At 39.0% G+C, this 25,222-nt stretch overlaps 1 protein-coding gene across 1 annotated transcript in view; it reads left to right on the top strand.

Annotated features, from left to right (window-relative positions):
* Positions 1–299: 299 nt before the first annotated feature.
* The window catches only part of ADGRB3 (adhesion G protein-coupled receptor B3), a 574,188-nt gene continuing 549,265 nt past the window's right edge, over positions 300–25,222 (top strand). Inside the window, exons 1-2 of the mRNA XM_058176574.1 lie at positions 300–920; positions 3,803–4,571. Of these exons, the coding sequence (XP_058032557.1) occupies positions 3,818–4,571 (754 nt within the window). The 5' untranslated portion in view covers positions 300–920; positions 3,803–3,817. The remainder of the gene's footprint in view (positions 921–3,802; positions 4,572–25,222) is intronic.

The following is a 25,222-nucleotide window of genomic DNA, read 5'->3' as shown; positions in this document are numbered from 1 at the left end:
GCGCGCGCGCGCGCCTGGGGGAAAGGCGCGGGAGACAAGCCCCGAAGAGAGGAGCGCACGCGCGCGTGGGGTGTGGGGAGCGGGTTGTTGCGCTTAAAACCCGCGTTGGCTGCTGTAACGGGAGAGCACTGGGTGGCTAGGTGGGGGGGGAAAGGTTTGGCAGAGATTCCTGGGGAGCGCGCAAAGGCGCGCCCGCGTTCTGGAGAGCGCGGGGCTCACTCACCCTCATTGGGAAGAGAGCGAGAAAGAAGCCCGCGCGCGCGCACACACACACCCCAACACGCGCGCGCAACACACACACACAGACAGACCTAGACACACACATTCACGAAGAGCCACTGGAGAGGAAGCCGAGCGCCCGGGCGCAAGCTAAAGCGCACTCACACATTCCCAGCAGTTCTATTTTCTCTCATGCACGCGAGCGCACACACACACACACGCTGACCCGCACGCACTCACATACAAACTCGGGCAAGCATGCACTCACCCGCACGCATAGAGATACAGTAACTCTCTCTCTTCCCGCGCTTCACCCAGACCTTCGTCACTCTCTTCTTTTCTTTTGACGGAGTCCTGCTTCTTCCCTTCGAAACAGCTATTCGCCATCCTTGGCCAAGGAGAAAAAAAAAAGAAAGAGCGGGCGAGAGATTCATTTCCCCCCATTCCTCAGTTGCGGCTCTTCGCTCAGGTATTTGAGAGCCGGAGGAGGAAGGAAGAAGAAGGAGAAAAAGAAGAAGAGAGAGAAGGGAGGTGAAGAGAGGAAAGGGAGTAATCGGTTTTACCACAGCCAAGAACCAAAGCCCGCCAACAAATCTGCAGTAGGGCAAGTGGATCTCTTTTTGAGTTTGCCTTCTGGTTCGCCCCTTTCGCCTGGTTTCTCTGCTGTAGGGGTTAGACTGTTTTCAAGTAAAAGAAAACAAGTGAGCTGCTGTTTTTTTTTAAAAAAAAACAAGTCCGTTTTATCCCTTTCCTTTCCCCCCCCCCTGCAGTGTCTGTCCCCCATCTTAATCCGGTTTGGGTTATTTTTTATTCCCCCTCCCTCCCTACCTCACCTTATCTTTGGTTCGATTTTATAGATCTGGAAGAAACGCTTTGGCCGGAACCGAGTGCCTCTAACCCCCCCTCCCTCCTCCAAAAAAAATCCCAGCATTAATTTTTATCCCGCCCCCACCCTCTCCTGCTTTTGATTTTGAATGCCAGCTGAGGAAAATGGGCAACGATGCTTCCGCCAGAAGGGGAATGTCTCCGTGCCTCTTTTTGGGACATGTGCTGGTGGTGCTAGGATCTTCTTAGAGACATAGCTGCCTGCTTTCGGAGTGGAAGGTAAGGGTCGTGCGGGAAAATGGGAAGGTGGTAGGGGCAGTTAGGCTAGAGTGGTGGGGTGGGAAGCTTAGCCTGCTTTTTTGTTTTTGTTTGTTTGTTAGGGAAGCAAGGAGATGTGAGGTAAGAGGACTTGACATACAAACCTTAACCTGCAAAAAACCTCTTCATCCAGGCTATCAAAAGTTAGAAAAACTCTCCTTGGCAAGTGGACAAGTAATCGGGGTTGATAGCCCAGCTGCAAGAGGAATCTTGCCTCCATGGATGTGAACAGACATGGTGATTTCACGGAAAGAAGAGGAAGAAGGGGATCGCTTAGGTTAATGGGAAGTTTCAGGGAGGTCTGTGGCTCTTCCTTGGTGGAGCCAATCTGTGGGGTGATGGCGCCGTCTAGGTTTGATTAAACTAGTATCACCTGGGGTGGGAGAGAGAGAGAGAGAGAGGGAGAGTGAGAGAGAGAGAGAGAGAAACAGATTGTCTTTCAGTGGAAGAGAGAAGCAGATTGTCTTTCAGTGGAAGAAACTGAGTTCCCATGGATGTTAGGTCCTCCGAAATCAGGCGTTTTAAAACAGCTTTCTCTCTCATGATCTGAATCATATGAAATTCTTCCTTCTGAAACGACTGGCATTTGCTGCATCAGTTCCCCAAATATTATGTTCTGCTGCATTTGGTGTATTTAAAAGATTGCCCCTGTGTAAGTGATGGAGAATAGTCTTTTTCCTGATCAAACAGGAAAGCCAAGATGATATCCATTGGATTATAAGAGTCTTAACAGAACACGAGCCAGCCAGTGGAACTGACTGTTTTTAAGAAATCATTTTCCTGAGGTCTCTTCCTGCAGTTCCTCAGATTTTTATCAAATGTCTAAATAAGGCCAACACACTTACTACACATTCTGAAATAGATGTGCTTTACTAATGGAATTCCCAAAGTTATGCTTTTAATCCCGCATTGTCTTTCAGTGCTGAAACCTTTGCAAATAATAACAGGGCTGCAGTGCTCACAAAGTGCTCTGGCAACATTTGTAGAGTAGAGACTCATATCCAAGGTTTGCTCATAGGCAAGTTCCTTCTCATCCTTTCAGCCTCATTTTGCAAAGAAGCCATTTGTTGCTTATAATGCTCAGCAAAGAGAAAATGGATTGTCATTTCTTGGGAAAGCTTATTTTCCACAATGTACATCGCTCCCTACCCTACTATTTTTCTTCGGGAACTTGCAGATTTAAAAAAAAAACCTAAGCCATTTGCTTTCCTCCTGTTCATGTTTAGAGCTTGTGGTTTATAATCTGGGAAGCTCAAAATCTCTTGATTTGTTCAGCATTACGCAATTGGGGGAGGGAGATGCTAGCCTGGTCATTCAGAGTGGAGATAAAAAAAGCTGGAAAGAATAAGAGGAATTAATATAAAACATTCATTAATTGTATGTATGTTGTCACTACATAAATAATAGAAAAAGTGCTAACTAATTCATTTAAAAATATTAATTTGACATCACAGAGAACTGGTCACCATTAACTAAAGAAATAAGCAACTTCACAAATATGACTACTGGAAATATCTTCTCTCACACACAGTTTCTCTTAAATGTTCTGTAATTAAATATATTTGCAATTCATTTCCTTTAGAAAGAGATACATAGAAATTGCAGCTACTGTGAGGATTAAAATACATGTGCTATTTCCAGGATAGAATTGATAAGAGATGGCACTATACCCAACACACATATTTGAAAAAAAGCATCAGTGTGGGTCTATTTAAGAGGGAAGTTGTATCTCAAGAAAGTAAGTTGCTCCTTTAATTTCTATTGGAAATTCACTCCATTTATTCCACATGGAATGAATTTCAGAGACATTTCAGTATTTAAAGTATTGAACTTGCTCCTACTGATAGATGGAAGAAAGTTTTCCCCAGAATTAAATGATTTATTCAGATTTGTAAAAAATATTAATATACTGGTATTTAATCTACTATTCTAGTGACAATCATATAGAAGATAAAGCTCAAAGTAAAGAAAAGAGTAAACTGTGCATTTTAAAAATTATGAGTGATTCATAATAATTGTTCAAAGTGACAATAACAGTAGAAAAGATGCTGAATAACAATTTTTCTCCTTATTGCATGAAAATACTGTATAGAAGATCTATATAAAAGTAATCTGTCTGATACAATTTGTAATTAAAATAATCAGAACCTGCCAACCTGAACATGTGCAAAACAAAAAGACACATTTGTGTTATAATAACCTTATTTTTAAAAATCTGGAAAAGCAAATTAGTCAGCCAAATTGACCACATGGTGGCACTATTCACACAGCATCCAACAACTTCTTGAATTAAAATAATATATTTAAAACTATTTTTAAGGGGAAAATTACATATATATTCTAAATGGGATCCTGAAAATATCTGGCTGCAATTTTAAAAGACATTTGAGTTTCATGAAGCATTTGACCCGCATTCTTGATTTCCTCTCCTCTTCTGCAGGCCAAATGACATAGGATGAAGGCTGTTCGTAATTTGCTGATTTATATATTTTCCACCTATCTCCTGGTTATGTTTGGATTTAATGCTGCCCAAGACTTCTGGTGTTCAACGCTGGTGAAGGGGGTCATTTATGGATCGTATTCTCTAAGTGAAATGTTTCCCAAAAACTTTACCAACTGCACATGGACACTGGAAAACCCAGATCCAACCAAATATAGCATTTACCTGAAATTTTCCAAAAAGGACTTTACTTGCTCTAATTTTTCCTTGCTGGCTTATCAGTTTGATCATTTTTCTCATGAAAAAATTAAGGATCTCTTAAAGAATAATCATTCTATAATGCAGCTGTGTGATTCCAAGAATGCTTTTGTATTTCTGCAATATGATAAGAATTTCATTCAGATACGTCGGGTCTACCCCTTTGATTTCATAGGATTATACAAAAAGGAAGATGATAAAAAGTCTTTCTTTGAATTTTTGGTTTTGAACAAGGTGAGCCCAAGCCAGTTTGGTTGCCATGTATTATGCACTTGGCTGGAGAGCTGCTTGAAATCTGAGAATGGGAGAACCGAGTCCTGTGGGATCATGTATACAAAATGCACCTGCCCTCAGCATTTAGGAGAAGAAGGGGGAAATGACCATTCCATGGTGTTGCTCAATAATGTCGTATTGCCGCTGAATGAGCAGACAGAAGGCTGTCTCACCCAGGAACTGCAGACCACCCAGGTCTGCAATCTCACACGAGAAGCCAAGCGGCCACCGAAGGAAGGTAGGTGCTCTTCAAAAGGGCTCCATTGTCCCACTGCCCCTTCATGTAATAAATTTAAATGATCTGTAAGTCAAACTGAGTTGCACTCCACACCAGTTGCTGCATAAAAGGATTTCTGAAGGTCTGCGGTTGGTCATTCTCTGGATTCCTTCCAAGAGGGAGGATCTAATTTTGCTCATTTAATGTAATATGTAAATATTCTGTTTTTTAAGAAAAAACAAACAAACCAATCTAGCTAAGGGTTTCCTTTTCTATTAAATTAGGACTTACGATTTTATTCTCCAATAAATATAGAACTATGCTGATAGGTTGGTTATCAAGTTACTTGTCTCTCTTTCTTATTGCAAGAGTCTTTCTGCACGTGGTTATTCACCTGTGACCTTTGCTGTGGCTTTGCAAGGAAGGTATTTCGAAACACATGTGGGCAATCTTAATAATAAATACTATTGAAAGTTTAAAAAATCCAAATAGACTAGGATCGCAGAGATTGAGGGAATGGGTAATCTTGACTCCCAATTTGTTAGCCATCATTGACCTAGGATTAGTATCACTGTGCAAAAAGGTGTTAAAAAAGGATGCCTTCTGAGACCTGCCTGGTTCACTGAGATTAGGAAGCATCTATTAAAGGCCTTTAATGGTACTGTATAAATATCAGGTAATCCTAGGTTATCTTGGCTAGCGATTCAAACATATTTAACATCTTCTCGAATCTAGTGTGTCAAACCGGAAGCTCGTTTGCTCCTATCCCAGACAGGAAAAGTTCCAGAAGAAACATTATGTTCTCAATATGGCAAAGCATATGGCAAAATGAAGACTGTTGTCTAGTAACTTAGATCATAGCCTACATGTTTAATAAAGTGGATGGTGGAAGCTTTGGGGATAATAATAACAATAACAATAATAATAAAGCTTTCTAGATGCTATCCATTCATTCAATCACGTTTGTCCTTTAACATGCCTTCCTGGCTAGTCATGAACAGGTACAAGGAAGAAGATGTGGGCAATTTCTCAGAGAAATGAAAGTGAAATGTTAGGGATGTTCAGTGAAAGCTCTTAAATGTGGAAATGTGCCAAGATAAGTGATATCAATAACATTACCATTCTAAATGACTGGGTACATGGGTTTATGAATAAAGATTTATTGAACAAATGAATTTTTTCTGGTAAAAGAATACATGGGTGGCTGGAACCAAGGAAAGAGAGGAAAAATAAGAGATTGAGGAAGGTGGGGAACAGAGGGAGAATTTTCTTCCTTATCCAGCCCTAGCTCCCTGTGCTGAAGAAGGTTGCATTTTCATGCAGAAAATGTTTTCCTTTCCCCTGGTTTCTACATGGTCACAAAGCTCTCTGTCTGTGGGGAAGCAGAGCCAAGCTACTGGTCTCTGTAATAGAAGTTGCCTTTGTAAAGGAATGCAAAATTGACACGTTGTTCTGTGAGGATTTTCTTTAAGGGCAGCCAAGGCTGAGTGGTGTGGGAGAAAAAAAGTGAAGCTGCTCAAACTGCAGAGGTGCCAAAGATACTTTTCGGGTTGGGCACAGGGGGAGAGTAACTCGGTTATAGTCAAGCTAAAGGACAATGCAGTTTGATGGCTTCAAATAAGGGGTGGAGAGGAACAAAATGGGTTCAGAAAGTCAATTTATCAATGAGAAAAAGGTCAATATTTTATTTAGTCTACAGCAGGGGGGAAAGAGACTAGAATGTGATTTTAAATTATTCATTTATTTATTTTTCTCTAAAGAGCCTTTGGAAGCCCTTTTGAGGGCAGGGATGGTATTTAATACCATTCAACATTAATCAATCTCCCTTAGAATAGGAAAAACATGTCTCATATTGTGAAGCTTGAAGATCACTTTTAAGACAATGAAACCACAGATAGTGAGATGTGAGAATATATTGGCATCTGAAGGCTTTAATTGTTTTGGGGAACAGTTGTGGGATTTAACCCATTCCTGATGGCAACAGGAAAAGCAGTCTTCTTTTTACCCGCCTCACTCCCCAAAGACCAGTCGTCGTTTTTTTATAGAATAGCAGCAGCTGGCAAACCAATTGCCTGTTTGCCAAAACTGGATGGGTAGATAGATGGATGGATGGATTTATAGTTAGTTTGCTGATTATGCTTGTGGATAAGTTAGTTCTATGTTTGATGGAGATTGTGACTAATAGGCTCCTTTCATTGGTTTTAGTTGGAAATAATTGGTCTTATTTGGAAATAATTGGTCTTATTTGGAAATAGTCACAATTGAAGCATGAAGAATGTTACCCTGATTGTAAGAAACACCAAATACTAAAAAAATGGTGTACTGGAACCTGGAATCTCACCCAGTAGAGGCAGACCTAAAGGACTGCACCTTTCATGTTGTGGTTTCAAATGTTCTAAAGTCACATCAACAGTCTGATATCTGTTTTGCATATTGTGAATATATCCATGGTAAATGACTGAACTTTCAGGTTTGAAAATGAGGCAGTAGGGTTTCCTTCAAAGTAAAATAGGTTTTGAAATAATGTGTGTGGCAAAATATTTCAGCAAAAAATGCAAAAGCAGATGAGTAACTGGTATACGTAACTAGGGACGATGAAGAGAATCAAACCTTTTTTTTTTTTTTTTTTGTTTTTCTCCTGAATTGATGGAACAGATGAAGATAATCAAGCAATTTTTTTTGTTTCTTCTCCTGAATTGATGGAACAGATGAAAGTAAAGTGAATCAGTATTCTGTGCTTCATATGCTTGAATAGTTATAATAATTGATTCACTATATAGCTAAATTATGACTTGGTTTTCAAAACATTTGGACAGAATGGGCACCAACCTGAATCATTTAAAAAAGGGATTAGTATCTTGATGGAGATGAAGGATAACAGTTGGTTGTTCTACTCTCAAGGCCAACTGCCAGGGAACTGAGTAGTAGTGATTAGGGTTACTCTTGCACATGTCCTGCTTGCTTACTTCCCATCAGCATCTGGTCTCAATGGAGATATAATGTTTATTAAATATGATTTTGATTCTTATCTGTTCAGGTGAAATATGCACTGGATTAACTGTGTAGTGTGTATTGCCTGAAAAGTTGTCAGGAATGCAATTCATGAATGTTTTAATCATTCATTTTTATCAGTGAGTTGCGTTTTTAAAATTAAACCATGTACTAAGGAGCTAACTTTATAAGAATTCTGGTATGTAGGTTTTGGGTGACAAAACTTAGGAAATGATTGTTCTTTTAAATAACATGTTCAATAACATGTTCTTCTTTAGTGCCTGTGTTTGTTTATTTAAGGGTATCTTTAAGACAAAATCTGCAAAATTGCTTACCAATTCATAAAAAATCACAGCTGTTTTGAGTATTCACAAGAATAGAAAGATGTATAAATCAAGTAACATAAATAATAGACCATTAACACCCAATAAACAATAACTAATAAAATTCAGACAGTAGGACTGTGACCAACTAAATACAATTAGATCAATCATGCATTTAATCATTCCATCAAGAAGCCCTATTTAAATTTATAGGTGTCTTGGGGCTCGGAAGCATGAGCTTTATGTGTCTCAGGTGGTTAATAAGTTCCATAATTCTGGTACCATTATTGAAATGTTCATATTTTTATACGGTTTTCATATGAGCTTGGTTGAAGACTTCAGTAACTATTTGGTTTTTGCTTCTGTATCTCTTACATTTTGTCTACACACAAAAAATAATAATACCCCAAGATGAATACTTTCTTTGGCTGACTAGAGGTATTAACTGTAGAGTAATTTAGGGGACATTATTTTACACGGTGCATAAATCTAAAGTTAATTCCTTGAGATAATGCAACAATGTTGCAAAAACTAAACAAGAAAATCGTGGCTTTATTCAGTTCCCAGTTTTATAACAAACACAAAAAACTGGCATTGAATTCCTAAGGCAATTGCACATATTAAGTGACAATATAGTAATCTTTTTTTAAAAAAAACTATATTGAATTTTTGAATTACTTCTATATTCTCCTGTGTTATTTTTAATATTATCAGCTGAAAATATCAGCATTGCAGCGCTCAGTTTTCAGTATTAATTTGTACCAGAATGATCTGTTTAACATTTCAATATAGAGAAAGTAATTTATTCAGGGAAGAGTTCTTTCTTCCAGGGGAATTAATTTTTATTAATATTATTCAGTCATATTCCATGTGCTCAATCAAAATACCCAAATTCTAAGTTGTTGTGGCTCTTTAAATCTCAAATTGAAGTTTAACTGTTCCTCTATATTAATTGCAATAAAATAAAGGTCATAGTATTCTACTGGGCATTATTTATATTTATTCAATATAAAATTTAAAACGATGTAGAGAGTGGAATGTACAATAGGGATACTGCAAATTTACAAAGCATGCATCACTGCATATATATTGCAGTATATTGCAATTATTTAGTAATGTATACCACTTATATACACTAGAAACATATTTGCAATTAATTTTTAATTTGTAGGTATGTATTTAATCACATTTAGGTAACCTCCCAATTCACCTAGCAACTGAGTGGCATCATCAAAATAGTAAAACATTAAAAACAAAACAATTTAAAATCAAAACAAATAAAAATGGCAAAAAAAAATTACAATGCAGATAGTGTATTCTTTCATCTTTGTTTCCAATTTATATTTTTTATGATAAATACAATATGCATAACATACAAGAATAATTTCTTTATGATATAAGCTTTATGATTTATAGTGTTCGTTCAGCATATACTAGAAAATTTTTAAAGCAGAATGAATATAAAGGATAAGGATAAATATAAATATATTTATATTTATAAATATATTTATAAGGATAAATATAAATAACTCTATCATATGTCAATGTGATACTTATAATTTAATTTTAATTACCGTATTTTTCAGACTATAAGACACACTCCTCCCCCCCACCCACCACCCAAAAAAAGTGAGTGGAAATGTCTGTGAGTCTTATAGAGTGAATATTGAGGCGGGGAGAAGGTGGGTTGGTGCGGTGCTGATCAGTTGTTCTAGGCGGCGGGGATTGTCGCTGCCGTGCCTGTGGCTGCTGCTGCCGCCCATTTGCTGCTGCCCATTTGCCACCAATAGTGGTGATCGGCGGCAAACAGGTGGTGGCAAAAGGGCCGTGGCAGCAAATGGGTTGCAGTGAATGGGCTGCGGTGAACGGGCCGTGGCGGTGATAACATGCTGAAGCTGACCAGCCTTGTTTGCTGTTTGCTGCAAGGACACTAGCCAGATGAATACCGGATGGATGCTGGGAGGCAGAGGCAGATTTTTTTTTTCTTGTTTTCTTCCTCTAAAGCTAATGTGCATTTTATAGTCCAGAGTGTTTTATAGTCTCAAAAATACGGTAATGGTACTTTAGTATGATAGAGTTGGAGCTTTTATCACAAGATAATCACTTCATCTACAGTCTTCTCATGGAACAAGAGGAAAAACATTTGTAGCTATTAGATGTTTCATTCATTCATTCATTCATAAGATTTATCTACAGTCTTAATCTGGATGGATTCTGGGCAATGTACAGATATAAACAATTGCATAGACAACGAGTTGATTTACAACAATGCTTAAAGAATGAAGAATCTTGTGTCACCAAATAAATGATTGTGTATATGCATTCATGGCCCAGGACACTCTGTATTTTAATGTGATATCTTTTATATTTTAGTGGCTGTTGGGAATAAATGGTAAATATCTTGTCTTGGTTTCATTCATGGTAACTTGAAGGAGGCATTCATCATCTTTGAAGTTATGTGGCATTCAGGCTTGACTTTGGCTAATCCCATAATGTGCCCAGATTGTTTTCTTTAAAATATAGGTAGTCCTTGACTTACAACAGCTTGTTTAGTGGTCAATCAAAGTTATAGCAACATTAAAATGTGCCGTTTTGACCGTTTTTCACAGTTATGACCTTTGCAGCATCCCCATGGTCATATGATCAGAATTCAGACACTTGGCAACTGGTTCATATTTATGTCTGTTGTTGTGTCCCGGGGTCATGTGATCCCCTTTTGTGACTTCTGACAAGTAAAGTCAATGGGTATGGCAAGAAAAGTCATAAAATGGGGGCAAAACTCACACAAATGTCTCACTTAACATAAATTTTGGGCCCAGTTGTGTTTGTAAGTCCAGGATTATCTGTAATGCTTCCTTCCAAGATTTTTTTTTAACTTCCTAGCCCAGGGATTTCATGGTGCGTCCCCATTTTGGTGCTAAGAAGACCTAAGCTTGCTTATATTTTCAAGATGTCTGGCTGCTGCTACTGGATATGTTTGGTATGGTTATGATTGCATTCAAAAAAAGGATAATGTGGAGAGAAAATGTGATAATGCCTGAGAGGAATAATGCAGGATCCAATCTGGGTCATTCACTGGGACCAGAGCTTAGCCTTCTGTGTTGTGGTTCGCCAGCAGCCTGCAGAGCTGGCAATGGAGTCGGACAGCGATGAGGCTGAGGTGAGGCCAGGGCCATCGGGGAGTGAGGTACGGATTCCAGAGCCTCCAGAGACTGATAGTAGGACAGGAGGAGCCTGTTCCTAATGCACACTTGAGAAGAACTGCAGAAGGCAAGAGCAGCTCAGGCAAAGAGGATGACTCGGGAGTAGGGCCAAGAGATGATTGGCCCCTTCCATAAGGCTTAAAACAGACCAGCAACGGCATTTGGATCTTTGCTGGAAAACAACGTTGGTAGCTTAGTCTTCTTGCATTTATTTTTGCATTAGTGACTTCTAAACGTTTGCCAAGAAAGGGCTTTGGCAGTTTGCCTAATTGGACCAACGTTTGTGATAGCACTGAGGAATTTGTGTTGGGAGGAATCTGCTTTAATTTAGTTGAACTACGCTGAGAATGAAGTAATTCTCAGCTGTTCGAATAAAGTTTGTTTTTTCACTGACTGAGTTTTCTACTACCTACTTGGGCCTGGGTCACAACATTCTGAGCTTTCAGACTCATGCTGGAGCTCATCTTCAAGGAACTTCTCTTCCTCGTGAGAGAGATAATCTTTGAGATCAAAGCAATAAAAAAACAAAACTGGGGTTTGTGTATACTTAAATATTTAATATACTAAGTAGGAAATATTTTATCTGCTGCCAGATGCCTCCAAAATGTCAGGGTCATTTGAAGGCTATGCAGACAGATGACACAATTTGTGCTTTTTCACTACAACCCACTATTCTTAAATGTTACATTTGGAAAGAAGAAGCTAGCAAAAGAAGCAGTGAATTAAGTAAGTGAAAGATACTTGGAGCGAGGGGGGAAAGCATTCCAAAAAATCTCCTCAGTGCTTCCCAATTCGATGAAGCAGCAGCTCAGAATATCAGCAGATGCTCCCGTCTAATAGCCCTGCCTTTCCCCCTCCTGGTCATGTGACTCAAAGCAACCTATCCAAATGCATCCCAATCCACAGAAACATGTGTTTTATGGCCACTGCTGGTAAAGGCTTTGGAAAGAGTTCCAGAAGCCATGCTCTGTATCTTGTTAATTCTCATTTTATTCACAATAAAATGATAACATGTTGATCATTATTGATGCAGATATAGAGATATATGCATAGTTTGATGCAAGGTTCTCTTTACATGCAACATCCCAACATTGATTGGAACCTATAAATACGATTATGTACTGAATACTACCTCATTTCCTTGCTTAAGCAAGTGCAAGAGTTAATGAAGGTGAGAGATGCAAGTACCTGTTCAAAGTGTAATGCAATAAATATGGAATAGTACTTCATTTTTAGAGAGTAGATGGTGCAGGTAAAATAATTTATTTATTTATTTATTTATTAATTAAACTTTTATACCGCCCTTCTCCCGAAGGACTCAGGGCGGTGTACAGCCAAGATAAAAAGCAATAAATATACAAAGTTACAAATCAATTAAAAAACTTATTCAATGGTAGCCGAATTAAAACCGAATTAAAACCATTAAAATAATGGGTGATTGCTCTTTAGAAAATTTTCTTGATCCTACAGCATCCTCTAGATAAGAGCAATAGGAGAATAGCTAAAATAAAGAAAAAAACTTTGAACTTTTTGTGTTCCACTCCTTAATCAATTTTTTTCTGAACATAAAGTGAATCAAAGAAAGATTGCTGGAAGAAATTGTTATTGCTTTCCTTGACTTTTTTTATTGTTAAAACTCTACTGTTCAATCATTTGAGAGGAATAATTTCCCCCCACCTCCTTTGGTGAAGGAGTTACCGTATATACTCGAGTATAAGCCGAGTTTTTCAGCACGTTTTTTGTGCTGAAAAACTTCCCCTCGGCTTATACTCGGGTCTATACGGCTTATACTCGAGTTTTTTTTTTTTCTTTTTTTCACATTTTTCCGCGCGGAAGCCCTGCCGGTGCAGTGAGAGGGCGGGGCGGGGGAGCCGCCAGCCTTCTCAGCTGAGGGAGGGAGGGTTTCCCCAACCGGTAGGTGCCTCATTTCCCACCCTCGGCTTATACTCGAGTCCCCAGTTTACCCCAGTTTTTGGGGTAAAATTGGGGACCTCGGCTTATACTCGGATCGGCTTATATTCGAGTATATACGGTATTTGAAACTGCAATTCTTAGAATTTCTCAGAGAATGCAGGCAATATGTGAATAATGAATAAGGTGCTATATGGTGTGTGGTCTACATGGGTTTTGGGCTATATAATTTCAAGGTTTGTTTTATTGTCTACTCTTACGATATGCCAATAAATTTTTTGGTAACAATAAAATGAAAAATCACCCAAGAAACAGCTTCATTAAATAATGTCATAAATTGCTGAATGTCTAGATCCAATCAATTATCATTTGACATTATCCAATAATCTGTAGCTCTTCAAAAATTTCCATATGTGTGTGTATGTGTGTGTATACATACATACATACATGTATGTAGGTCTTGGCATTTTCTGGTCTTTTCCCGTGTAAGGTTGAGAGTATCTTGGTGACGTTTACTCTCAACCTTAAGGGGAAAAGACCTGAAAATGCCAAGACCTACATACCTATACCCGTGAAAACCTACGAAAACAAATATACATACATACATACATACATACATATATATATATTACACACACACACATACACACACACACACACACACATATATATATAATACACACACACATTTATATATATATGTATGTATGTATGTATGTATGTATGTATGTATGTATATATAGGTCTTTGGTTATTCGGGTTTTCTCCCACGTAAAATTGGAAGTGTCTTGGTGATGTTTCGACGACGTCTCATTTGTCATCTTCAGGCTTCAGCTTCATGCTTCTGGGAGCAATGCTCCCAGAAGCACAAGCTGAAGCCTGAAGATGACGAATGAGACTTCATCAAACGCCGCCAAGACACTTCAATTCTGTGAGAAGACCTACATACAACACCACGAAAACTTCAGAAAACAAATACGTGTATATATATATATATATTTGTTTTCTGAGGTTTCACGGTATAGGTCTTTGTTGTTGGTTTTCTCCCATGTAAGATTGGAAGTGTCTTGGCGCCGACGTCTCATTTGTCATCTTCAGGCTTCAGCTTCATGCTTCTGGGAGCAATGTGTGATCGCAGCTGTTTCTTCCTTTTAATGTTAAGTTAAAGTTAAAAGGAAGAAACAGCTGCGATCACACATTGCTCCCAGAAGCACGAAGCTGAAGCCTGAAGATGACGAATGAGACTTCGTCGAAACGTCGCCAAGACACTTCCAATCTTACACGGGAGAAAACCCGAACAACCAAAGACCTATATATATATATATATATATATATATATATATATATGTATGTATGTATGTATGTATGTATGTATGTATCTATGTATATAAATCTGTATACATATCCCATATATATTTATAGCCCAGTAATGGCGAACCTTTTAGACACCGAGTGCACAAACTGCATGTCCTCATGCCCAAACCGAAAGGTGCACATGCACGAATGTGTGCATCTGTGCTAACATGCGCGCATGCGCAGCAGAGATCCGAACACCAGCTGGCCAGTGGGAGGTGGGGCATCCCAGCACCGGCAGTGCATCAAGAGGTAAGATTTTTTTCTTTCGTGAGCTTCTGTTTCATCGTTTGCAGGGAAACAGAAGCTCATGAAAGAAACACCACGGAGATCTGACCTGGAGCGACAGTGCTTGTGCCAGAAGAGAGGACTCTGCGTGCCACCTCTGGCACGTGTGCTATAGGTTTGCCATCATGGCCCCAGCGAATCTCCCGAGTTCCTAAGTCAAAGACAAGTTGCATGTTAAAAGAGTTCATTGAAATCAATGGGTCCAAACCAACTTCTACAAAGTGAGGCACTTAAGTAATGTGATAGTAAGAGTTGGCGAACGGGAGTGAAAGATATACTTTAGAATGGGAATGGTTTTTGGACAAAAAATCTATCTTCTATAATGGTTTCAATTTGAACCTCTTTAGTTTATTATTAGAAGTCCCAAACATACAGAAGTCTACCTTACACGTGAATTTTGTATAATTTACATTCATTGGACAGGGTGGAGGCTATTTGTAGAACAAATTCCTATTTCGGTCTTAGTGCAGCTTTTGGAGAACACCCAGATAATGACATTGGCTTTGATTCCATACTGAAGGAGACACGCTAGAATCCATTGATTTTCTATGTTTGCTTTGGACCATGTCCACTTTGCTGACAGAGGAATCATTGCACATTATTTCAAACCTTGTTTTCTTGAAGAACCAATCATGACATTGGGTTATTAGGTTTTCATCAGTCAAAACTGTGTGGCCCCCACTAGGAAAAAAATTGCCAGAGGTTTTACGGCAATATAATGATGTGCTCATGTGCCCTAAATAAAACAAACATTTCTTGGAAAAGCAATTGTCTTCAGGATAGGAAGGAACAGTTTTTGATTTTTTTTATTATGCCAAATTACTTCTTTTGTGCCCTTTTTGCTTCAACAATGTTAAGTGTATTAAACAACCATCAGAGATATCTTGAATAATCATAGATGACTTTCTCTGTTTCTGTGAGAGCCAAATGTGCATGCCAGAAAGCAAAGTTTGGCTCAGAGTTATAATTACAGATCATGCATTTAGAGTTGTTCCTTTTAATCAGTGGTGGGATTCAGCCAGTTCGCACCACTTCGGGAGAACCGGTTGTTAGCTTTCTGGGCAGTTTGGTGAACTGATTGTTGGAAGAAATCATTCGGGCAGAGAACTGGTTGTTAAATTACTTGAATCCGACCACTGCTTTTAATGTATACTATAGGATTATACGCCGTTCCCCCAACTGACTTTTTAAAAATAAATATATATAAACCATGAGACATTAAGAATGGGTAAGGGTGCAAAACAGGACAACGATAATCTGTAAATTATAAAGTACTCTGAATAAAAATTCATGGCATGAGATCTTCTCATGCAATTTAATTTTCTCTGAAAACATGTGACTCAACAGTAAAATAACAAATTCAATAAATGTTGCACGAAAAGTCTTTTCAGGAGATAAAAGGATTATATAAGATTTGAGTGAAAATAATAGAAGGCTAGTATGTATACATTTCAGCTATTACAATAATTTGCTTACATCCAGATTGCAAAAAAACCCCTAATGCATAGCATTGATTTCTTTGCCTTCTATTTATAATTTTGTTACAGAGATGGTAATCCTGTATCTGTCCATATTATGTCAGATCATAGGTCCCAAATCCTCTATAGAAATGGCTGGGGGGTGGGAGGGAGGGGAGAGAGAGTTGTATTTGTATCCAGCAGAAGGAAGGGTGAGGAATTAATTTTATTGTTTACCCATTTATTTTTCTGCTTCCAGGGCTGCCCCTGAAATGAAATAATCTGCATTCACTTTTTGCTGTAGAAAACGTAATATTAAAAACCAAATCATGTCATTGCTGGATGTCTGCATGTATTTTTATTTTTTTTGTATTTTATCTCATGAAATTCTGCCATATCGTATTGTTTTATCACCAAAAACATTTATACTTAAAAATTACTTAGTTTTCCAGGTAAATTGTTTGGACTATAAATACCACATTTGTCAGAACTAATTAACATTGCCATTATAGAATTTTAATGCTCTGATTTCATTGTGCTATGTGTTAAATATAAAAATGTTACTTTTCTTTACATGTGCATAACCACTTACACATTTCTGCTGCATTGCCAATCATATTTTTAAATGCATGCTGCCAAAGCGAAAAGATAAAAATTAAAATATGTATTTTGAAAGAATAATGTAAGTAAAAGACTTTTTTTTTACAATAATGGCTTTCTAGTAAACTTGAAATTAAACTTGATCTTGCCTTTGCCAAACACCTTAATTAACTATAACTAGCTTTTTTTTCTTTAAGGCTGTTCCTTTGGGGGGGGGAGTTGCTCTCCAACCATTATTAAATTAAGTGCAAATACATGGCACTTAATAAAAATCACAAATAAACATGCTGGAAGGCAATTAAATTTTGGAAAAATAAAACAAAATAGGAAAAACATCAAAGCAACCTGCAAATTTAGGCATTCTAAGTCTGGCCATGTACCTTTGTTGTGCGAACTGCACTAATTTGGGGTAGAGTTGGGGCAATTGGATAGAGCTGAATGTTTAGTGGCTGGATGCCCTTCCTGATGCCACATGGAATTCGCAGCAGACATTTTTTTTCTTTGCGCCTGGGGAGAGAAACAACTGCCACTACCTAGGATTGAACTATCAACCTTCCAAACGGGAGGCAATTAGCTTCACTGCTAATTCAACGCCGTTCAATCTCTTTCCAGATACAATTCAAGATTCAGGCCTTCATCTTTAAAGCTCTATATGGCCCAGGGTGGGCCATTCTGCCTTTCCTAAAAGACATCTCCCAGGTCAGATAGGATGGGCGTAGACCCTAGACCCTTCCCCTAAACGTTGTTATGGGAACTAAGGAGTGTGCCTCTTCTGTGGCAAACTGCCCTAAGTATCATTCTGTCCCTTGAAGGCCATCAGATTTTGACCATCCCAACAACTGAAAAGCTTTGAAGACTCAACTTTACCCCCAAGCCACTGGGACAAGATTGGATAACTGCATGTTTGATTTGGCAATTGGTTTTTGTTGTCTTTAACATGTTTAGTTTTATATGTTGATTTAACTTGATTGGGAGCTGTCCAGAGTTGGTTAGAAGATGGGTACTTTATACAAATTTTTTAAACAAATACAGATAGTCCTCGACTTACAACCGTTCACTTGGTGACCATTTCAAAGTTACAAAGTGACTTATAACCATTTTTCAGACTTATGACCATTGCAGCATTCCCATGGTCACGTGATTTACATTTGGATGCTTAAACATTCACATTTATGACGGTTCATATGATTACGATTCACATATGATTACGAATCACATTTATGATTACGATTCACATTTATGACGGTTGCAGTGTCCCTGGGTCATGCGATCCCCTTTTGCGACCTTCTGACCAACAAAGTCAATGGGGAAACCAGATTCATTTAACAACTGGGTTACTAATTTAACAACTGCAATGATTCACTTAACAAATATGGGAAGAAAAGGTGTAAAATGGGGCAAAACCCACTTAACAAATTTCTCACTTAGCAATGTACATTTTGGGCTCAACTGTGGTCATAAATTGAGGACTACCTGTAAAATAAAGGCTTATTTTAGAGCCAGTTGAGTTACAATCTGTAATAGTAGCAGAAATAAGATACAGGTAGTCCTTGACTTACAAAGTTTAGTGACCATTCAGAGTTACAACGGCACTGAAAAAAGTGACATGACCATTTTTCACATTTGCAACCTTTGTAGCATCCCCATGATCATGTGATCAAAATTCAGATGCTTGGCATACTTATGACCGTTGCTGTGTCCCACGGCTATATGATCCCCTTTTGTGACCTTCTGACAAGCAAAGTCATTGGGGAAGCCAGATTCGTTTAATAACTGGGTTACTAACTTAGCTGCAGTGATTCACTTAAAAACTGTGGCAAGAAAAATTGTAAAATGTTGCAAGCTCACTTAGCAACCAAAGGTTTGGGCTCAATTGTGGTTGTGAGTTGAGGACTACCTGCATTGGAAACCACCTACCATACCAAATAAGTACCAAATGGTATATTTCAAAGTTCCCCGAAGCTTTCCTGACATTTGCTCTGTTTCATTTTCAACAGTCTGAGTTCTTGCAGTGGCAAGGCACTTATCATTTTTTGCTACTTGACCATTAGTTTCTTTGTAGCATCCCACCCCCACTTTGCTGCCTGCACTTACTGATTTGAAAAAGCCTTGTGCAAGGAGTTCCTTGCTGAGTCTTTCCTTCCGATTAAATTAAGGCCTGGGAAGTTAGGGAGGATGCAGATTGCTAGAGGGATGACTGATGATAGGATAGCAATAGCACTTAGCCTTACTGATTCACAGCCCTCTCTAAGCATTTTGCAGAGTCAGCCTATTGCCCCCAACAATCTGGGTTCTCATTTTACCTACCTCGGAAGGATGGAAGGCTGACTCAACCTTGAGCCTTGTGAGATTCGAACTGCCAAATTGCAGAATGCTTACATTCACCAAAGTAAATGCAAAAAAACCTGTATTCCATCCATAAAATTGTCTCAGATTGTCTTTTCCTTTAAATAATGATTTTTTTTTGTTTCTGTGAGAAGAAGAGTAAGGTTGAAAAAAATGCAGATTAAACTGTAAAGCACCCTCCAAAGCTCTCTCTCTCTCTCTCTCCCTCTCTCCCCCTCTCTCTCTCTCCCATGTAAGGAATGGTAGTTTATTAATCCTGCTCGATTTGGGAGAAGTCACTACCTTTACATTGCCTTACACAATGTAAGCCGCCCTGAGTCTTCGGAGAAGGGTGGGATATAAATGTAAATTTTTTTTAAAAAAAACTACAATCTTAGGGATCCTTGCTTCAAACATTTTAAACATAGTCTTTACAGCATTGAAGTGCCCTGTCTATTTTAAAAAATAAATCCAGGTTTGGATTTCAGTTTGTTCGCTTTTAGGGACATAAGTAAACTGAAATTCAAACATGTGTCATGGAATAAAAATACTTCGTTTTTAGGAGAATGATTTCCAAGAACATAATAATTAAAAAACACTGGTTTTTCATCCATTAACTCATTTATTTTACTGTATTTTTCTCATTGCTTGTACCCTTTAGATTTAGAAGTTATTTTATTTAAAAGTAAACTATTTTTAAAAATCTTACTTTAAATTTACTTTTAATTAATTGTTCTACCTGAAATATAATACAATCTACAGCTTAAATTGTTAAAAAATTGTTTGTCATCCTGTTTTAAAATTCTCTAAACCAGACTTTTGAAGTTGTTTACTCCTTATATAATTTATTTACCAACATTAAATTATCTGTAATTAATCTGAAATTACAAGCATTGTTGGTCTAATTTCTTTTGGGTTTTTTTAGACAGTTTAGTTCTTTTTAATCATCCCAGTTAAATAAATTTTAGCAAGTTTTTCGGTTTTTAAAAGATAAATAGAAATGACGACAATAATTTATTAATTCATCAATGCTTTTATGAAGAAATCTAAGGTGTTGTGGTGTTTAAAGTGTTGGATTGAGAATTAGAGCCATCAGCAATGGAGCTCCTAAGTGAATGTGAACTCAGCCTTATTTATCCTATACATGTGGTATTTTATGCTCTGGAAAAAAGGAAGGATTAATTCTAACAAAAAACTAAACTAAACAACTAATATCAACAAAATACATTTACTGAAAATATTAAGCAAATAAAACTTATTATAGATATTTAATTTCTGACCATAATGGAGCCTTCCCTTTATGGTCATAAATTGTGGCAGTCATAAAGCAGATTAGGTAGTGACCGACCTGATTTTGCAACCTTTTTTGCAGGGGTTTAATGTGGCTGCCACAGTCATAAAGCTGTCGTTCACCATTGTCTTTCAGTGAATGCCATGGTCATTAAGTGAACCAGTAGTTCACTATGGGTGCAGTTTTGCCAAAACCTGAAAGTAATTGCCAGTTTTCTGCTAAACCATTGTAAATTGCAACCACATGATTATGGGACACTGCAAACAGCTGTAAATGCAGCCTGGTTGTTGAGCACTAAACTGGAAAGCTATGGAAAACAACATCCTGGAAGAAGGTAATTGCAAATCATTTCTATATCCTAGCCTGGCAAACTCCATGGACATCTCTATGAACTTACCAGGAGTCAAGTTTGAATCAAGAGACCTATTTTGTTTCCACAGCTGTAGCACCTGGGTGTCTTTGTGCCAGAATGGTAAGCAGGATCATGCCTGGTTAGAGTTTGGATGGAAGACCTACTAGGACTGTAAATTAATCTGTAAAGTGGTAATAACTTTCTGGAAAAGCTAAGGTAGAATGCTCAGGAGGTCACCAGAAACCAAAAATAATTTGGAGACTTTATTAATATACTGGACAGTAGCTGTCTCATGTCTGCCTAAGCAACTACCGGTATTATCTCTTGTAATCACAAATGACTCTATTTAATTTCAGATTAAAGTTCCTTTAGTATTGCTGTTTAAAATCCATTAATCGGAATTGCCAAGAATTCAATAAATTACCTAGTACATTCAAAGCCTATGCTTTTCTCTATTATTTAGGAAAGTCCATTAAGTTTTGTAATGACAGATTTATTTTTTGTTTTTACTGAGCTCATAAAGACCTAATTGTTAAGTTCTGGAAGTAACGAGGCTGGAGACCAGGGTAGTGACAACAGCTCTTTAATATAGGGTGAACCCAGCAACAGGCTGGGGAAAAACCTCTCCTTTTATACAGTTCTGCTGGAGGCTTCGTCCAATCAGCAACGTGCTGATTTCCCGCTCAAATATTTAAAGGTACAACGTTAATACATAACACTCCTCCCCTCCCAGAAAACACTTTGTCTCTATTTACATAATTATTTACATGTTATTTTTCGACGTAGTCACGCAAATAACCTGGGCGTCTCCTAGTTCTTTCTGACCTGCGCGGTTCAGTTCTGGGTGGTGTTTTGAGCTGGTCGGAGGGGCTGTTTTCTCCTCCCAGCTCTTTCTCTGGGCCATCGGGCTCCGGATTATTGGCCGACTCTTTTTCTTGGCCATCCGCCTTGGATTAATTTTGGAATTTTCCTGCTGCTTCCTCGGGGACCTGATGGCGTCGCTGGAACTCTGGGACCTCAGCTAAGTCTTGCGCCTCCCCCGGGTCATTGTCAGCTGTGGATTCAAAGTGGTATTGGTCATTATCTGTCTCTATTGGTTTGGTTTGGTCAGTTATTCGTTTCCTTAACTGATCTATGTGGCGCCGCCACACTCGGTTGTCTGGTAGCTCTACCACGTACGATTTTGGGCCGGTTATCTTTGTTATTTGTCCTGCGAACCAACTCGGGCCGTCCCCATAGTTTCGGGCCCACACCTGGTCGCCTATGCTCATTTCCTTGTTTTTCTAGTTCCCCTTGTAACCCTCGGTGTGTAATGGGGTTCAAGCGGTCAAGTGGGCACGGAGTTTCCGTCCCATTAGCAATTCGGCTGGGCTTTTCCAGTGGCGTGCTTGGGGTTCTGTGCTGACGGCTAGGAAAAGTCTATTTTGTTTGCCAGTCACCTGGCTTGAGCCTGGACAATGCCTCCTTAGCGCTCCGGACGGAACGCTCTGCAAGGCCATTCGACGCAGGGTGGAAAGGCGCAGAGAGGGCATGTCGGATGCCTTCCTCTGCCAGGTATTCTTCAAACTGGGCTGCCGTGGTGGGGCCCATTGTCGGTATAGCATGATGATACAATAAAAAGTATTAATAATAAAACATTGTCGGATTTAAAACAATTCAAACCAGATAGTTTTAAAAGATCTATCTGCAAAATTCTAGTTGAAAGAACTAAATACTAATTTCCATTAGCTAATAAAAAATAAATATGGATGGACAGAGCCCATCATGATTAGTTGCCAGAAAACAACAGAAAATGTCTTCTCCAAGACCACACAGAGCTGTTGGATTACCTTGCTCACAAAATGGCAGGTGTTTTTTTTTAAACAGCCAAGCAGTTGTTTCCTTCTGCCTATTTCAAGATGATTTGTTTCCCAGAAGGACTAAATTATCTAGCTCGCTTTAAACTGTCAAAAATCATACCTTTCTCCCACATACTCTCCTCTCTTTTCTTTCTCTTCTAAACCAAACAAATATTAAAGCAGATTGCAGAAGCCATGGAAGGCAATCAAGGAAAGAGGTGGTAGGCCTTAATGCACTGATTTCTTCCTACTATGAACTTATGAAATGGGTTCATCAAAAGTGACTAGCTGACAGAAAAAAACTCTTCGGTTGTAAGCAATTTTATCTTCAAAATGTTTAGAAAGTATTTAGAAAACTGGTTATAACACAGGTAGTCAACTTACCACAGTCCATTTAGTGACCATTCAAAGTTACAAAGTGACTTATAACCATTTTTCAGACTTATGACCATTGCAGCATCCCCAAGGTCATAATTTCAGACACTGGCTCATATTTATGATGATTGCAGTGGTACTGGTTTCATTGATCCCCTTTGTGACCTTCTGACCAACAAAGTCAATGGGGAAACCAGATTCATTTAACAACTGCAATGATTCACTTAACAAATTTCTCACTTAGCAATGTACATTTTGGGCTCAATTGTGGTTGTGAGTTGAGGACTACCTGTAAAATAAAGGCTTATTTTAGAGCCAGTTGAGTTACAATCTGTAATAGTAGCAGAAATAAGATACAGGTAGTCCTCGACTTACCTTTAGTGACAGTTCAAAGTTACAACGGTGCTGAGAAAAGTGACATGACCATTTTTCAGCTTATGACCATTGCAGCATCCCAATGGTCATAATTTCAGACACTGGCTCATATTTATGATGATTGCAGTGGTACTGGTTTCATTGATCCCCTTTGTGACCTTCTGACAAGCAAAGTCATTGGGGAAGCCAGATTAGTTTAATAACTGGGTTACTAATTTAACAACTGGGTTACTAACTTAGCTGCAGTGATTCACTTAAAAACTGTGGCAAGAAAATTGTAAAATGTTGCAAGCTCACTTAGCAATGTACATTTTGGGCTCAACTGTGGTCATAAATTGAGGACTACCTGTAAAATAAAGGCTTATTTTAGAGCCAGTTGAGTTACAATCTGTAATAGTAGCAGAAATAAGATACAGGTAGTCCTTGACTTACAAAGTTTAGTGACCATTCAAAGTTACAATGGCACTGAAAAAGTGACATGACCATTTTCACATTTGCAACCTTTGTAGCATCCCCATGATCATGTGATCAAAATTCAGATGTTTGGCATACTTATGACCGTTGCTGTGTCCCACGGCTATATGATCCCCTTTGTGACCTTCTGACAAGCAAAGTCATTGGGGAAGCCAGATTAGTTTAATAACTGGGTTACTAATTTAACAACTGGGTTACTAATTTAACAACTGGGTTACTAATTTAACAACTGGGTTACTAACTTAGCTGCAGTGATTCACTTAACAAATTCTTTGAACCGTTAAGCCCGGGCGCTGACACCCTCTCTGTACCCAACGGTACAGTCCTTAACACAATGTCGGTATGATGCCGAGCCACTTCCTTGATGTGACTGGGCCAGAGTCCAACGAGTCAATAAGGAGGATGGGCGTCCCGGAGTGGGGTCTTGATCGCCCCTGGTAGTGGGCATCGGCTCAATCGTCTGCATGCCCCACTTCTTTCCTGGTCGATGCTGCAGCTTATGCAGTAAGCGGCTAAGAATATAGTCCATCGGGTCAAGCGTGGCGAAAGTGCCACAGGCGTTGGTGATCGCCAGCCAGTAACCTAGTAGCGGTCTGTGGTCAGTCACGATTTCAAAATTCCGCCCAAAGACATACTCATGGAATTTTTGACCCTGATACAATGGCTAGTGCTTCTTTTGTCTAATTGGCTGTAGTTCCTCTCTGGGAGGACATCGTTCTAGAGTAGAACGCTATAGGGGCTTCTGTGCCGTTTGGAAGTCTATGGCTGAGTACAGCCCCACCCCATAAGGGGCGCGCCATGAACCAGCACTAGGGTAATGAGTCGTGATATTGGATGAGCAGGCTATCACTTGAGAGCAGGTTCTTTACTGCTTCAAAAGCCCTATTTTCTGACTTTCCCAAGACCAAACAGTATTTTTCCTAAGAGCCTATGCAGCGGTTCCATAGCAGTTGCTTTGTTCTTTAAAAGACGCGTAAAATTAACCAATCCAGGAATGCCTGCAGCTCTGCTTTGTTTTTGGGCGCTGGAGCCTTCCTAATTGCCTTAACCTTGCTCTCAGTAGGGTGAATTTTCTTGTCTATCCGGTAGCCCAAGAAATCGACCGATTCGACCCCTATCTGACATTTATTTGTCTTGACTTTTAACCCGCTGTCCGGAAAATGCTCAAGACCTTTCTTAACCGCCTCCCCAATTCCTCCATGTTTTCCCTGAAATTAGGACATCATCAAGTAGGGAACTACCCTGGGAGCCCCTGCAGTAGTCGTTCCATCAGGTTTTGGAACAGCCCTGGTGCCACACTAACCCCAAATTGCAATCGGGTGCACTTGAAGGCCCCCTGTGTCACAATCGTTTGGGCTTCGCCAGCGGGCGCTCACTGGCAGTTGTTGGTAGGCTTGGGCCAAGTCTAACTTTGCAAAGACTTGCCCTTGCCCCAAAGAGTGCAATAAGTGTTGCACCACGGAACCGGGCACGCGCTTTTCTGTAAGGCTTTGTTGCGCCGCCTTGTAGTCAGCGC

The sequence above is a fragment of the Ahaetulla prasina genome, chromosome 1 (assembly GCF_028640845.1).
Source record: "Ahaetulla prasina isolate Xishuangbanna chromosome 1, ASM2864084v1, whole genome shotgun sequence".
NCBI classification, from domain to species: domain Eukaryota; kingdom Metazoa; phylum Chordata; class Lepidosauria; order Squamata; family Colubridae; genus Ahaetulla; species Ahaetulla prasina.
Note: the sequence above shows the minus strand (reverse complement) of the source record. Positions and strands in the feature narration are given on the sequence as shown.